The sequence below is a fragment of the Ananas comosus genome, linkage group 5, assembly GCF_001540865.1.
Source record: "Ananas comosus cultivar F153 linkage group 5, ASM154086v1, whole genome shotgun sequence".
NCBI classification, from domain to species: Eukaryota; Viridiplantae; Streptophyta; class Magnoliopsida; order Poales; family Bromeliaceae; genus Ananas; species Ananas comosus.
In genome coordinates this window covers 3,066,572-3,081,348 of record NC_033625.1, presented here as the reverse complement: position 1 = coordinate 3,081,348, position 14,777 = coordinate 3,066,572, and the positions used below count along the sequence as shown (strand labels likewise).

The 14,777-nt window shown below is 37.5% G+C and overlaps 2 protein-coding genes across 6 annotated transcripts; both read right to left on the bottom strand.

Moving 5' to 3' along the window:
- On the bottom strand, positions 1,154-4,683 carry LOC109710041 (rho guanine nucleotide exchange factor 8-like). The gene is made up of 7 exons (XM_020232459.1): positions 3,703-4,683; positions 3,377-3,493; positions 3,024-3,178; positions 2,799-2,873; positions 2,420-2,692; positions 1,988-2,311; positions 1,154-1,855 (listed from the first exon to the last, which is right to left on the bottom strand). Exons 1-7 carry the CDS (start codon positions 3,896-3,898, stop codon positions 1,451-1,453), a joined length of 1,545 nt encoding a protein of 514 aa, XP_020088048.1. The 5' UTR covers positions 3,899-4,683; the 3' UTR covers positions 1,154-1,450.
- Positions 5,556-14,308, bottom strand: LOC109710073 (myb-related protein 3R-1-like). 5 transcript variants are annotated; one of them, XM_020232487.1, is made up of 13 exons: positions 14,191-14,308; positions 13,560-13,792; positions 13,376-13,430; positions 12,965-13,022; positions 11,889-11,983; positions 11,132-11,235; positions 10,320-10,448; positions 8,451-10,119; positions 7,192-7,505; positions 6,868-6,985; positions 6,441-6,665; positions 5,802-5,939; positions 5,556-5,663 (listed from the first exon to the last, which is right to left on the bottom strand). In XM_020232487.1, exons 2-12 carry the CDS (start codon positions 13,664-13,666, stop codon positions 5,808-5,810), a joined length of 3,006 nt encoding a protein of 1,001 aa, XP_020088076.1. In that variant the 5' UTR covers positions 13,667-13,792; positions 14,191-14,308; the 3' UTR covers positions 5,556-5,663; positions 5,802-5,807. The 5 variants fall into 5 exon arrangements, with proteins under 5 accessions (XP_020088076.1, XP_020088075.1, XP_020088078.1 ...); XM_020232486.1 differs by having other exon boundaries at positions 5,556-5,939; XM_020232489.1 differs by having other exon boundaries at positions 5,556-5,939; positions 6,468-6,665.

Genomic DNA, 14,777 nt, shown 5'->3' with positions numbered 1-14,777 from the left:
TCCAACCTGTCTCAGGACATGTTGAGCATGAATAACTTACAAAATAAATCAAATCACATCTCGTCCTCAATTATATCCATATTTTATGGTGCAGAATTTCTAAAAGAGATTCCTTTCTCACATCAGCAACTACAAATATAAGCAATTCAAAAAAAAAAAAGAAAGAAAGAAGATCCTGATTTTAAGTCACTCTGTTTGTGCTTAGCACTACTGCACTACTTTATTCCCCCACTACTACGAATTAAGATATCCTGTGGAGGACACCTTAGAACAAGGAATGAAGAATAAAAGTAGTGGATGTCATGTTATGATCAATTGAGTATGAGTTTCTTCATCCAAGTAGTTTGTGTTATTTATTTATTTTGCTTCATTGTGCTGCTACAGTGAGGATGTGATTCTGCATCATCTATTTTATTTACCTTCACTGCCGAATATGTCCAACTAATTACCAGAATTTATATGAGATGCAGAAATTTCACTAATGTAATAGCTAAGTTAATGAGTTAGTAGATCTCGTAGTTCGTCTATTACGAGTATTCAAATAATCTGGCATAAACTATGCACATGATACATACTTCTTTGGTAAGAAAATTATAACTGTGTTTGATCTGAAATGTCACTAACTTCTTCTGCAGGTGGGTACAGCGCATTTCTATTCTCCTTTAGAGATTTGCAGGAACAAAGCAAAATTAGACCGAATCATAATCTTTAGATAAAGGTCCTTTCCATGTTTTTTTGTTGCAAGATTACTGCAGAAAATAGCAGCAGAAGAGAACAATGTGTGATAAATTTTGTCACAAGCTCTTTTATTCCCTTGCTTTTTTAACAAATTTGACACCAGTATGTATTGAGGAAATAAAAACTGAAACCTAGAGGTTAGGCTAAAATATACTTTCATTTCTACAAGCCTTCTAAACGCATGTGCTCTAGTCGATTCTGTACCGTCGGGGGCAAAAAAAAAGGGGGGGCTCAGATGAGGATGATGACAATTTTTACTCTTCTGTTTAAAGAAAATGACAATTAGTTATTCCTTTGTATTGAGTTATTTCTATGTAATTTTACTAGTAAAGATAAGCGATAAGATAAATAAAGACGAATGCCAAGCATTAACAGTGATCAAAGCTGACAAAAGATTTCTAGACAGGAAACCATGTGCAAACTTCTAGATTTTACTCAAGATGAAAATCAGCAGCAGCTACAGATTGCGAGAATCGGTTGCCAAAACAGTATACAAATGGTTTCTGAGGAAAGGAAAAAAAAAAAAGAAAATCACCCAGTGCATCAAACCAAAAAGAAGGAAAAAAGAGAAAAGAAAGAAAAAGAATAACAGTTCCCTTTCTACAAGAGGGATGGAAGAATCACTCGACTGCGAGATCTACCATTGCTCTAACAACTATTTACATTCAAATCCATAGCTGTATCCAATTCCTTTTACTCTAAAAAATCTCCCTTAATGACGAGCCGTCGGGCTTCTCAAGCCCCCCAAGTGCTCAACTTTCTCTATATAAGAAAATTTCTTGGTTGGCTCGATTTTTGGTGGCTTCTTCAAGTCCGCGGTCTCATCTTCCTTCGTTTTGGATTCCTCCGAATCGAAATGCCAACCCATGAAGTCCCATAGTGTCATTGAATTCGGCGCTTCTTTCAACTTCTCCATCTCTACTTTGGGGTCCAATTTCTTCGCGGGTCCTGCCGGTGTCTCCGAATCTGATAACGAGTACCTTCTGGTTGAGTCCTTGAGGGATGGGTCTTGAGTGAGGGAATCGGCGTAGAGGACGTCTTCAATTCGCGACATCACGCTGAATGCTAAGCTTTCTAGAATACGTGAGTAGCTTTCAAGAATGGCGTGCCCGGCGTCCTGGAGAAAATTCAAAAACATTTCTTCGTCATTGAGTAGTTAATCAAATTCGTTGCTTGGAATTTGTCCCCAACCAAACGCGACCTTACGAACCGAAAGATAGAGAAAGAAAGTGAATTTTGTTTTCCTTACTTTATTGTATTGGATCTTGCTGATGTCGAGGGAGGACTGAGGGATGCCAGGGAATTTGTGCTTGAGGAGATGTAAGATGGTCTCTGCTCTCTCTTCGAACGCCTCCCGCTTCTCCAGGCTGACCATCGAACCCCATGAGGACTTGCCATCCTTGTTGTGCATCTTCCTCTTCCAAATGACTATAGACGCCTCGATTCGGTTCTTGAGGTCGAGGACATTGTGCTCCGTCGACAGGTCCATCGATGCGAGGAATTCCTCAGGGTCGAAGTCAGTATCAACTGTTATGCTCTTGTATATCACATCTCCAAGGCTTGCCCTCCCATTCTACATTTGAATTTTGATTAAATAAGTAACATATTTATAATTTTAGTACAAATTTGAAGTGCAGTAGTAGGGAGAATGAGAATGTTTTAGGGGTATATATATTTATACCCTTGGTAGTGATTCAATGTAGACCTCAGGGACCTCCATTTCCATAAGAACCTGAGCATTTATCGCCATAGCCGCCTTGAGCACTTGGTTCGCAGACTCCTTTTGGTATTGCAGCCATTTTCTCGACATCTCAGAAAGACCGTTAGACGGGACTTTCACAGTTGGAAGCCACCACTTGTCGCCTTTCCTTTGAGCACTCCCCTCATCCGACTCTTCACTGTCGGCCTTTACATACCAAAATTCAGTCTGATCTTTAAAGTTGTCGAGAAAACCCTGAATTTCCATACAAACAACAAAAAAAGAAGTATTAGTACCTTCATCTAGTAAGCTTTAACATGTAAATTTTGCTTTTGGACAAAGAGAGAATTGTTTTTCTTACTATGAGCATCGCATCTAGCTTTTTCAATGCAGGGATGTTCATCTGAAGATCTCTTCGTTGCTGGGTTATCATTATCTGTGCGAAGAGAGAAACCAAGCAATGTTAAAAGTTTAATGCAGGTGCCTATCGCAGTATCGCTCTCTCGTTTCAGATTGCACAACCACATAAGAATCTAGGAAGTAAAGATTATGAAAGACAACAATTGAAAAGGAATTTGGTTGTGACCTCCATGCTTTGTCCATCTTTTGTTGTCTGTGCCGAAGGAACAAACTCGACAATGTGATCAGTGACGGATAGAAGCCAATCGACTTCTTTCCTCCATCGTGCCCTCAACTCGGGAGGTATTGGTTCCAATTTCCGGTGTTCACCGAAAACTGAGGCTGAAGAAATACAAAAAATAACAATAAAATAAATTCATTACGAATCAACTCGATTGACAGTTTTTGGATATATCTACTAGCATCTTAATTTATATAAATCTATCAAGATGATGGTTTACTCCCTTTTCTAAACTCGAGAACTTGTTTCAATATGGCCATCTTATAACAATGAGATACATAATAGGATTAGAAAAGTACCGGCGAGATTTGTGATGGCATTGGAGATAGCAAGAGCTGAGGAAACTCCTTTTCCGGAGCCTGACATGTCCTCTCCAAGAAGAAGCTTCGCGAATCTCTCCTTCATTAGCTCCATATCTGGATCACAGAAACCAAATTATTGATGATCAGTCAACAAGAATCATAAATATGAGTCATAAATTGCACCAGGGCATGCACCTCAACCTTGTTAACACATTTTCAATATCATCCTTAAAAGCACAGCTTTTTACTATTGATTCCTCGGTGTCTGACAATGAAATCCTCTAAAAATTATAACATGATATGAATGGAACAATGAGTTTCACCTGAAGGAGGCCCCTCCCGACCACCATTGGCGGCGGCACCGCCATGGCGAGACCTTACAGTTGTCTCCGATGCCCCGCCAGTCGATGCTGCAGCCGCTGAACCATTCCCGCCCACACCACCGATTTCGAACATCTCCTTCGCACCACCTCGCGACCACTTCTCAAGGCTGTGCCCCCTCTTCAGGAACCGGACCATCACACTGCTCAACGCCTCGAACTTGGATCGCAGAGCAACAGGCCGGTCCGGATCATCCCTCAAGTCGAAGAAACCCACTATGGAAAATGTGGAATTGGAGTGGGAAAGGGGGAAGCTTTGTTGGAGAATCAAGTGTAGGAGATGAAAAGAAAGGGAAAGGTGGGAGCTTTTTTTGTTGAATGGAACTATAGAGGAGGAGGTAGAAGAAACACAAAAAAAGGGAAAATGATGAGAAAGAGTGGGAAAGGTGGGAGCTTTTTTGGTGAATTGAGCTTCAAAGGGGAAGAGTGAAGAAACCCCAAAAGGAAACAAGGTTAGGAAGTGAGGAAGAGAGGGAAAGTTGGGAGCTTTTTTGGTGAATTGAGGCCTAAGAGAGGTGGTTGAAGAAACCAAAACAAGGAAATGGAGTTAGGAGATGAAGAGAAGCAAAAATGGGGGCTTGAATAAGGGGGAGGAGGAGGAGGAGGGGGGGAGAAAACCATCTTCTCCCAAAATTTGTGATTTGCAACAAAAGAGTATTTTGGGAGTTGGTTTGGGGTGGGTTTGTTTTTCTTCTGGTGAAATGGGGGGAATGTCTTTGTTTTTTGTTTGTTTGTTTTTTTTTTTGCCTTTTTTTAATTTTTTCTGTTTCTAAGAGATCTAATGTGGGGTGCATGTTTGTGGAGGGAGAGAGGGAGAAGTTGGTGGAAGGTACTATGTAGTATTATAATATAGAAAGGAGCAGTTTTCTGGTTGGTTGAACTTGTTAGAGAGAGGAGAGAATAAATGGGTAGGGCTTAACCCTAAAAATAATAATAATAATAATAATAATAATAAATCTTATCCACTTGATTTGAAGAGGTATGAGGCAAAGAAAAAGCCCGGGAAAAGTGCATGAGAATGCTCCCTCCCACTCTCTTTTGTGCTTCCCATTATAGGAGTCATTTGGGTCCATCAAATGGACAAAGTTTTAGCCATTTGAAGAATCCAATGAATCCTTTAAGATCTAATGGCACCAAAAGGCAAAAGGTTGTAGAAAACTATATGCTTGTCCAATTGTCTCAATTATTGTACCTGTATTCCCCAACTATTGCAACTTAATTTCTGAACTTTTCATTTAAATGTTTCAGTTCATGAGGTTTCTCATATATTGCATTTTCATCATTGGCCACTTAAAAGAGGGGGGAAAAAACTCATAAAAAGCTTTCCCCCCCTGTTTCAAGTACATAAACAAGATTAGTCATATGTAAAAAAAGGATAAAATAGTTATTTTATAGAAAAAGAACTTTTTTTAAGTTCCAATATCAGGATAATACAGAGATCATTTATGCATTCCCCTCATACAACCAAAAACATGTCTGTATTGTCAACTCATAAAAATTTAATTTTATCACTTCAAAAAGTAAATAATACAAATAATAGAATCATGCAGCTGGCAACATTAGAAAAAAAAAAAAAAAATTTACATGACAGTTTTATTCTTTTCAGTCAAACTGCACCGATATTCGATGAGAGTTCCAGCTCAACTAGTTTTGACCAGCAGGATGTTACTCTTCCATTATAGTAATGCATAACACAGTCCAGATTTTGTAATCACACAGCACAATCCTTTAGCATTCCTCTTATCATGAATTAAACAATTTTTTCACCACCAAAACAAATGCCGCACCACATCCAATAGAACTAACAATTATTAAATATCATACAAATCAAGGAGCACAGGAGTACAATCTGATGTTATCTGAATGGAGGTTTCCATCAGAGCCCCTTTACAATATGCTGTATACTGCAACACAATGAGAATCAAATGCAGGGGAAAAAAAAAAAGAAGAGAAAAGAATCAAATGCACTTACTGAAGGGGGCATATACATAATAATGATTAAAATTATAGATTAGATATTAACAGATTTTTTAGTATGCTACCGTTATCTACCGGCAACTCTTGAGAAGGTAGGAGGACGGGCTGGAAAGGCTCACCGATGTCCCTGCAATACCTATTTTCTTTGTTTCAGTTCTGGCTGGCATGGCGCATCCACTAAAATCTAGAACTCGGGCCTCTGCCTATTAACATAAAAGAATTTTGTCAACATGATAGCCACGGAATGACTAATTGGGTGTTATTAGAGATAACAATTGAATCCGCACATCGTATAGCTTACACAAGTCGATAAGTTACAACTAGAAACCAAATTGGCTTGCTCAGTTTTATGCATGGCTAAACATTTTTATATTGTTATAAATATGTTGACAAAAACTGAAAGATAGATGTTTTAGAGGCTGTACCAAACTACCAATGGACTCCAAGGTCTGAAAAGTGAAAAACCACGACAAATCTTATTGTCAAAAGATTTTTGATTTATTAAACTACAGTTCATGCAACTTCAATAATTCAATGGACAACATAGATAACAGTTACTGTCTACCTAAAAATAAGGTCAATCAAGGTCCAGCACGAGGGTCAAAACTGAATCTCAAGTATGAAATTGAGATCACCATGAAACTTCAGGGACTTGCTACAATTGAAACTTAGGACAATTTATAACCCGAAATATAGTGGAGTACCGTGACTTTAGGTGGCATATCAAATGCCTTCATCGACTGGTCTTTCTCTTTCGGGAAAATTTTCTTGTCTGATTTCCTTTCCTCAAGACCAATCCTGGGGCTTCCACTAGCCAACACCTCATGGGCTTCAGCCACAGCTGCAGCAGTGTGCTCGCTCAACTGCCTCATCAGCCCGATGGCATCATAGGTTCCATCTCCTCCAGGACTCATCAAGTACCCAATATCCTGTCAAAGTATAGAAGAACAGAGACCAGAAATGTCAATATTAAAAAATTGATTAGAAATTCGGAAGTTCTCAATATTAATGATTTAAAGTAAATCATCGCACATAACAGTTAGGAGAGGCATTGCATAAAGAATATTAAAATTCTATAGAACACCGAAGAATATGACTTGGATGCGTACAGAAAAGCCACTTTTCCTATACCTGATATGTCATGTCTGTCTCAATTCTTGGTGCAAGGAGTACTGAGTTCATGAACCAAGGTGACTTCCAGGCAGAAGGAGATTCTATTCCTCGTTTGATGCTTGGGGTGTCAGCAAGTCTAGCAAGAGTAAGGCCACACTTAGAGGGAGTACAGAGAATAAAAAAATGTGGGCTGCATATTAATACAAGGATCACAGATCGCACAATGTGCGTCACTGATAATATCAAATTACAGAAAGTATTGTAAGTTAAGAAACCTGCAGCATCACATAGAAAAATAAGAAATTGGATAACGAGGTGAAGGGTTGCATATATTCATCTTACATGTTTAGATTCTCAAAATCTACATCAATTGATGAGCCAAAGTTCTCAACTTTAACCTCTGTTGGTTGTATAGATTGTATAGAAGTAGCAGGTAATGGAGGCTGGCCTTCCCATTTACCAACACTAGGAGAAAGGACAGAAATGAAGTTCAACTGGGAGGTGGAGCAGCATTTGTCTGATGTAAAGTCCAAGGGTCTGAATTGATGTTTTGAATACTTTGCACCGGTTTTTGAATACCCAGGATATGAACCACTTTCAGGAGAAAACATTAAGAGGTCATTAACGTTATATTCAACGAGAATTCCAGCATGCTGCTGCATAGAAAATTCATGGACAAGACATCTGTCAAAATAGTGAACAATGCAAGGGACAAAGGCGAAATCTCAGTTCCATGCATAAATTCGGTATTAATGTGTTGGCATTATATTTTGATGAACTATTGGACGATTGCAAAAAGATGTCAAAAATAGAAAAAATGAATCGGGCACCATAAAGCCGTTAAGAAGTACAGATGAAATATGGGAATAATGACAAAAGAGCAAAAAGCAGGTATTATCACCAGTAGATGCAAGTATAGAGAATAATTATTTTGTACATTAGTTTTCTGTGTTTCACAATTTTCCATGTAAAATGAACCAGAGTGTCTCGTCAATAATGAACAGATGCTTCAGTAGTCTCATTTTGTCTGTAATAGCTACTATGTCTGGTATAATATTCATCTGGTATTTTAGAGATGTGTGTCTATTACTTCTACTAAGCGTCTGTTTTCCAAAATAAAACAAAATAGGCTGATATTGCTCTTGTACTTATTTGATGACATCCAAATAATGTTTATGATATTCATCAATGATGAGAATCCTGCAACAGTAATCCAAACTTAGGATATTTTATTATGAATTATTGGGTTATTTTGGTGAGATGCTTGCTTGGATATATCTTTCAAAGGTTGTAGCAAAAATTTTTCAATGAATTTCCTTTTTTTGAAATGTTAGGGATATAACTTTCATTGAAAAACAATTAATGAATAAATTATAGAAAAATAAATTACTTACTTTTTATATTGGTAAAGTATTTAGACCTGGCTAGAACCAATTAGCATCATCACACACTATGATGCAGAAATGGCTACTGAGAGAGCATATGCAAGTAGTCAGTATTGTGACATTGTTTAACAAAATAAAGAGTTATTTCATTCTTCAGTTGCAAGTTATCTGGGTGTGATTCATAATCAAAGACATTAAAGGCCACAAAGCACTTACTTCCTCTTCTGTAGAATTTGAATCAATTTTCCAAGCTGAAGCAGATGTAGACATATCTTGTCTCGCCATAGTTTCAGACCTAATCGAACTAGGTTCTTCAACAGTAATCTTCTCATCCTCGGAAACATCTTTATCTTTTCTGTATCCAGATGCATTGCATAAATCTTCCATTCTTTCAGCAGAAACTTCTTCTTTCATTCTCTCACAATTTGACGAAGATCCACAAGCAAAATTTTCAGCTTTTGCATCACCAATACATGAATCTGCAAACTGGGCTGTCAAGGATATACTCGAGGATATAGCAAACAATTCACAATCCACAGTAATCCCAGTCTTTTTATCCGCTCTATGATCATTCGAAGGAGATAACAATTCGCGCTGCCTTTTCTTCATAATCGAAGGGGTGCATATGAAGCTTTTAGCAGCACTCTTGAGTACAAAATCTGGACTCTCATCATGAGATGGCGAATCCGAGAAGCTGAATGGATTAGAGAAGTTCATTGATGACCTCATCAGTTGTCGAATTCCAAGCGGACTAAAATCCTGCTGGAGATCGTCTGATGATGATATGAGATCGCAGCTGACAAATGGAATATCCAAGCTCGGAAATCGGGGCGGTTCATAGAATAGTGCTCCATTATCCTTTTGTTCCTCATTTACCACCATTTGTTTTCCATCTGATAGTGCATCAATTTCCTTAAGAACTCCATCATCAGGACATGTAATTTGCACTAAATTGTTGGTCTCTGGAAAAATATGATTTCTCTCAGTTTTATCACTCTTCCCTGTCGATTTACCATCATTTGGGCAAATAAAAGAGGGATGAACTACAGTCGTCAAACTCTGGTAATATGATGAGTCTAGCATACTAGATGATGAAACATGGTATAAGGGGGATGTGTAAGAACCAAAATTTCTATGAGGTTCAAAAGAATATGCATCATGTTGGCAACTTATACCTGAGAGATGACCACTATTTGTCATATCTGGTGTACTAATAGTATACTGTAGGGAATTATCTTGGCAAAAGTCTGACGGAAAACTATGATCACTGCTAGTGACAGAAGCCGGCACTTTTGGTCCTCTGAGTTCCTCATTTTCAATGTAGAAATTGCTGGATGTTCCATTATATTCCAGGTACTTTTTGGTATCTTCTACTAAGCTATCATCAAGCATTTGTTGTAAGGCCATATGGGTATTAATTCTTTGAGAAACTTCAACCTCATTATCTACATCTCGAGCCTCTTCCAATGCAGAACGTTCATGTGGTACATTGGGTAATTCACGTGTGATTTCCTCAATTGAATTCTGATACTCTTGGGGACAGAATGAGAAATCATAATCTTGCACTTCAAAATCATTATGTATAGGCTTTACTTCCAAATCATCACAAATTGGATCTGCATTACTCAATTCACAACTGGATTGAGAGCGAGGAACTAAGGCAGACGAGGCTTGACTACACTCGGACAAATCTTCAATTTCTTGCCTGAATTTATAGCCACTATCTTCACTGTTTTGTCTAGTTACAGAAGATGTGGGGATATGGTGGGAAGGATTTTCTATATGAGATAAGCCCTGAAATTGTGAAAGTAAACCCGACGCTGAATAGGAGTCCAACTTCTTCTTCACAGAACTGTTCCAGTGATTTTTAATTGCATTGTCCGTCCTGAGAGTGAAACATTTAATATTTGATGATTCATTCCAGAGTTCATAGAAAATGAGTACTCGCAAAAAAAAATTAAAAAAAAAGAGTTAACAAATGAAAAGAAAAAAAGAGGTTTTGAGTAATATGATCACACTAACAAAAAGGGAAAAATAATCACTTCTGAAAGACTGAAACATGTAGGTTCTAGTTCTGATTATCACCTTCCTGGTAAAAACTTGGTCAACTCAGCCCACTTATTTCCATATATTTGATGAGCATGAATCAGTGCTATCTCCTCATCTTGAGTCCATGCCTCCTTGTTTATTGCGGGGTTAAGATGATTGTGCCACCTGAAGTACATATTTTCCACCATTATATATGATTTTTTTTTTTTTTTGAAAAAGTATGTTTTACAAACAAAAGCAACCAAATGTTCAATGAAAATACTAACAAACAATTATTAAAATCATAAATTGCAAAAATAATGAATATATAAAGTAGGATATAGAAGCTAGATATTACGTTTTCATTTCCGGGAACGTATTTGACACAAAAACTGCAAGATACTACATGTGAAGAAAAGAAAGGGCATCTAACCAGCTGACAGAAGAAAAGCTTGGCTTCTAAAACATGTATGCCTGGGATGATATTTAAGAAGTTAACATATAGATTACAACCTATCTCAAAGGGGAATACGCAATTGAAACGAAATGATTAAGACAATGATTAGCAAATGGATAGTTGCAAGTTGCAACCTGAGTGACATAGAATCCAAGGCTGGCGTGCCTTCATTCAACTTGGATAATCTTATACAATTAGCTTTGATGCCTCTTTTGAATGCTAATTTATACCTAATCCTAGATTTTGGGGTATTCACTCTTAGCTAACAATCAGTATGAAAAGGAGGAACCAAAAGATGATTAGGGAAGATGGAGGTTATTATAAGTATCACCAAGGTGACGAGACATGTAAAAAGTCTGAAAACTTATGTTAATGCTGATTAACTTAATGACTTTTCTAGTCCACACCGTACCTTTCTCGGCATTGCTTTCCAATGCGTCCTGGTAATGCCTGTGATATTGTTGACCACTTCTTAGGACCATATTTTTTCACCATTTGAATAATTATCTCATCTTCCTGTAAAGAGAAAAACCAGTAAGAAAAAGTTGGATGTAAAAACAAACCTATTAGACAGAACTTAGAGATGTCAACGGGTCGGATTCGGGGCGGGTTTGTAAAAACCCGAACCCGAACCCGACTCCAAACCCGAGACCCGAACCCGAACCCGAACCCGACGGATTTTAAAAATCCATATCCAAACCCGAACCCGACCAAAAATCCGAAACCCGAACCCGAACCTGAACCCGAACACGAAAATTTGAACCCGAAACAATTATTTCTTTTTTCAATATTTCAAAATAGATTATATTAAATCTAAATTTTTAAAATACAAATTTAAATATAACATCAAATTTATATATATATATATATATATATTATATATAATACAAAATAAATTCGGGTTCGGGTCGGGTTCGGGTTCGGGTCGGATACAATCAAAATCCATATCCGAATCCATATCCGTCGGGTTTCTATTTTTGATATCCATATCCGAATCCATATCCATATCCATCGGATATATCCGTTTCATTCGGGTTCGGGTTCGGATAAAATTTCAGGTATCCATACCCATTGACATCCCTAACAGAACTTGTGAACTGACGTTTATAAGCAATATAGGAAATAAGGACAGGAACAATTCAGATAACACTGTCGATTATATTGCTTACCTGTTTTGACCAAGGTCCCTTCACAAGTTCAGGATTTAAAACCTTCTGCCACCTGTGCAAGCATTGAACATCCGTCCTATCGAGGAAACATTCAGCTGGAAGATACAGCAAATAGATATTCATCAAGCTTCAACACATATAAGAAAAGAAGCTAATATATCTTCATTACATATCAAATGATAGCCCATGAAAATAAGAAATTCAAAACACAGCAATGTCGGTAGTTTTTTTATGCATGAATGGCAAGACATGAATTCAGAATAAGAAGAAAACAAAAATCGTTGATGCAGTCGCTGTATAATTTCACCATTCCATGCACCGCCAAGAAAGAAAATTATAACCAATATAACTGGTTCACAACAGCACATAATACCTAACGACTATACATATCAACTATAAGAATCATGAAGCCTGTAAAAATAGCACACAAAGCATAAATGGCGAGACAAGATTGCAGAATAAGAAGAAAACCAAAATTGTTGATTTAGTGGTTGGATCATTGCAACATTGAATGTACCACAACCCAAAAAAAAAAGGTAAACCATGTGACTGTTCCACACAATTATACTTTATAAGAAATATGAAGCCAATAAAAATGGCAATTTTATTATGGTAATGATGTTAATATAATTAGCTGCATCATTGCCACATTGCATGCACCACAAATTTTTTTTTTAAAAAAAGGTAAACCATGCGACTGATCCACAAGAGCACACATTACCTTAATAATACAAATATGAAGTATAAGAAAAATGAAGCCTATAAAAATGGCAATTGTATAATAGTAATGGTGACGGTAAATGGCATTATAATCTACAATAACCATAAACTGAGAAGGATGAAAATGAACATGATTTAACAATTCTCACAATTCTAACACAAATATGAAGCAATATGATGCTTGCTGATTTTAAATAAATTAATAAATGGGCGAGGATATATGATGAATGACATCAAACATGCATATGCCTGCATGATAAAAGAATTACAAAGAGAAATTCAAACAGAAATACATAAGAAAAACTTTATTTAGGCTACTTTACTTTCTAGCACAGTACATTATTCCTATTAATTACCTATCTTTTTCCAGTTTTTGCCGTTGAAACGCTGAACAGCATTGCACAGTATGGCATCCTGCAGAGATATAACAAAATATTCTAAACACACTTACACGCAACATCCATAAATTCCAAGAAAATGACACTTGATCCTACTAAAATGTAAAAAAGTTCCTGAAATAAATCAGTAATTCTTGATTGTCTTCAGAGAATTTTCAAACAAATCAACTGTCACTGGCTCATAATTGCAAGCTGTTCTAAACCAAGTGCTGCGGAAATTTAAAGTAAAGCTTTTTTGAAATCATTTTTCGTCAAAACTTCATATGGTCGCATTCCATCTGCTACAGGGAAAGTGACTGTGTAGGTTTTGCATCCACAAAGAAGAATGTACTGGACTATATCTTACATATGGTATCATTCAGAGGTTACCTCTTCAGGTGTCCACTGGCCTTTGGTTGAGCGGCGTGTCGGACCAGTGGTCCTCCTGCAGAAAAAGTTTCAGTTTGTGAACAGCACATTAACTCAAAAAGACATAATCGGTGGGTTAGAAGCACGTAAGACGGATTTCGAAGCCACATCACAACTAAGGTGAATAGTGTCTAAAAGGGTTTACCCATTCAGTGGCCGTCGCCTCTGAGCATTATTGCAACTCCCTTGATGAGCAGCCACTGAAGTAGAAGCTTCACCTCTCTCGGAAACCGTCTCCTTGTCACTTTCCATTTCTGACGAATATCTCTGTCCCGATCCCCACCCGATAGAAGAACTTCTCAAAGAAGGATCCCCAAACCATCATAAAGAGCCCAAGAGGGCACTACGAGATCCCTCTGATGACGACCAAATCATAGGCTGAGAAATGAAATCAACAAAGATGAAATTTAGCCCTCAACAACAACATTCTATGAAATCTTGTCAATTTGAACAATAATTAGTGGATATTCGACATGCAATTAGAAGTCTCAAATAATCTAAGCTACTAAATTTAATATCCCAACCAAGAACTCAAATTGCCAACTTTCCTGGAATTATCAAACCAAATCTCCAAAAAAATCATATACATTTACCACACTGACCGAAAATCTTCCCAGAAAAATAAAAAAAAAAATCCAAATTGCGCATTCTCCAAGAAATAGCAACTGGAGAAACAAGGTCTTACGGCTATAACCTCAAAAAGCAAACCCTAGTTTGAAATGGGCTGAAACAATTCAAATCTTGAAACAAAGAACGTAAAATTCACAAAACTTCACATTTCCAATCAAACAGATGCAATCAAGGAATCTTAGTTTCACAATTGATCAATGGCGCGTATGAGATCTATGTAATGCCTCCTCCAAATGGAGATCGAGAGAGAGAAACGAAGGGGAAGAGAACTGAAGAAGGGGGAAAATATTTTATCCGATTCGTTCTTTTGCAAACTATAATTATTAGAGGGGACGTATTCGAGCCGTTTCAAAACCCTACCCTCGACTCGTGTGAGATCGGACGGAGGAACGCGCACGTGCATGATCGGAAACGCGATCCTCTCCGTCCGCTGTGTGAACGTTGGTGCCCATGGTCCACGCGAGCCGCCCCGAAATTTTGAATTCCAACGGCTGACTACCGGCTGTAGGCGGTGGAAGGATGTGCGAGTGACCGGCTGAGGAGAGTGAATCTTGAATTCTTATGGCGATTTCATAATTTTTTTTAAAAAAAATTTATATATTTTTATATTTGCAGCTTTGGTCCTTTTGACTTTGCAATTTACCTAAATTGATTAGTTATGTTCAGAATTTTTGTTGTTTTTTTTTTTTGTTACTTGATCCGGTCCAATCGTTAAGTATTTGCTCACGATATG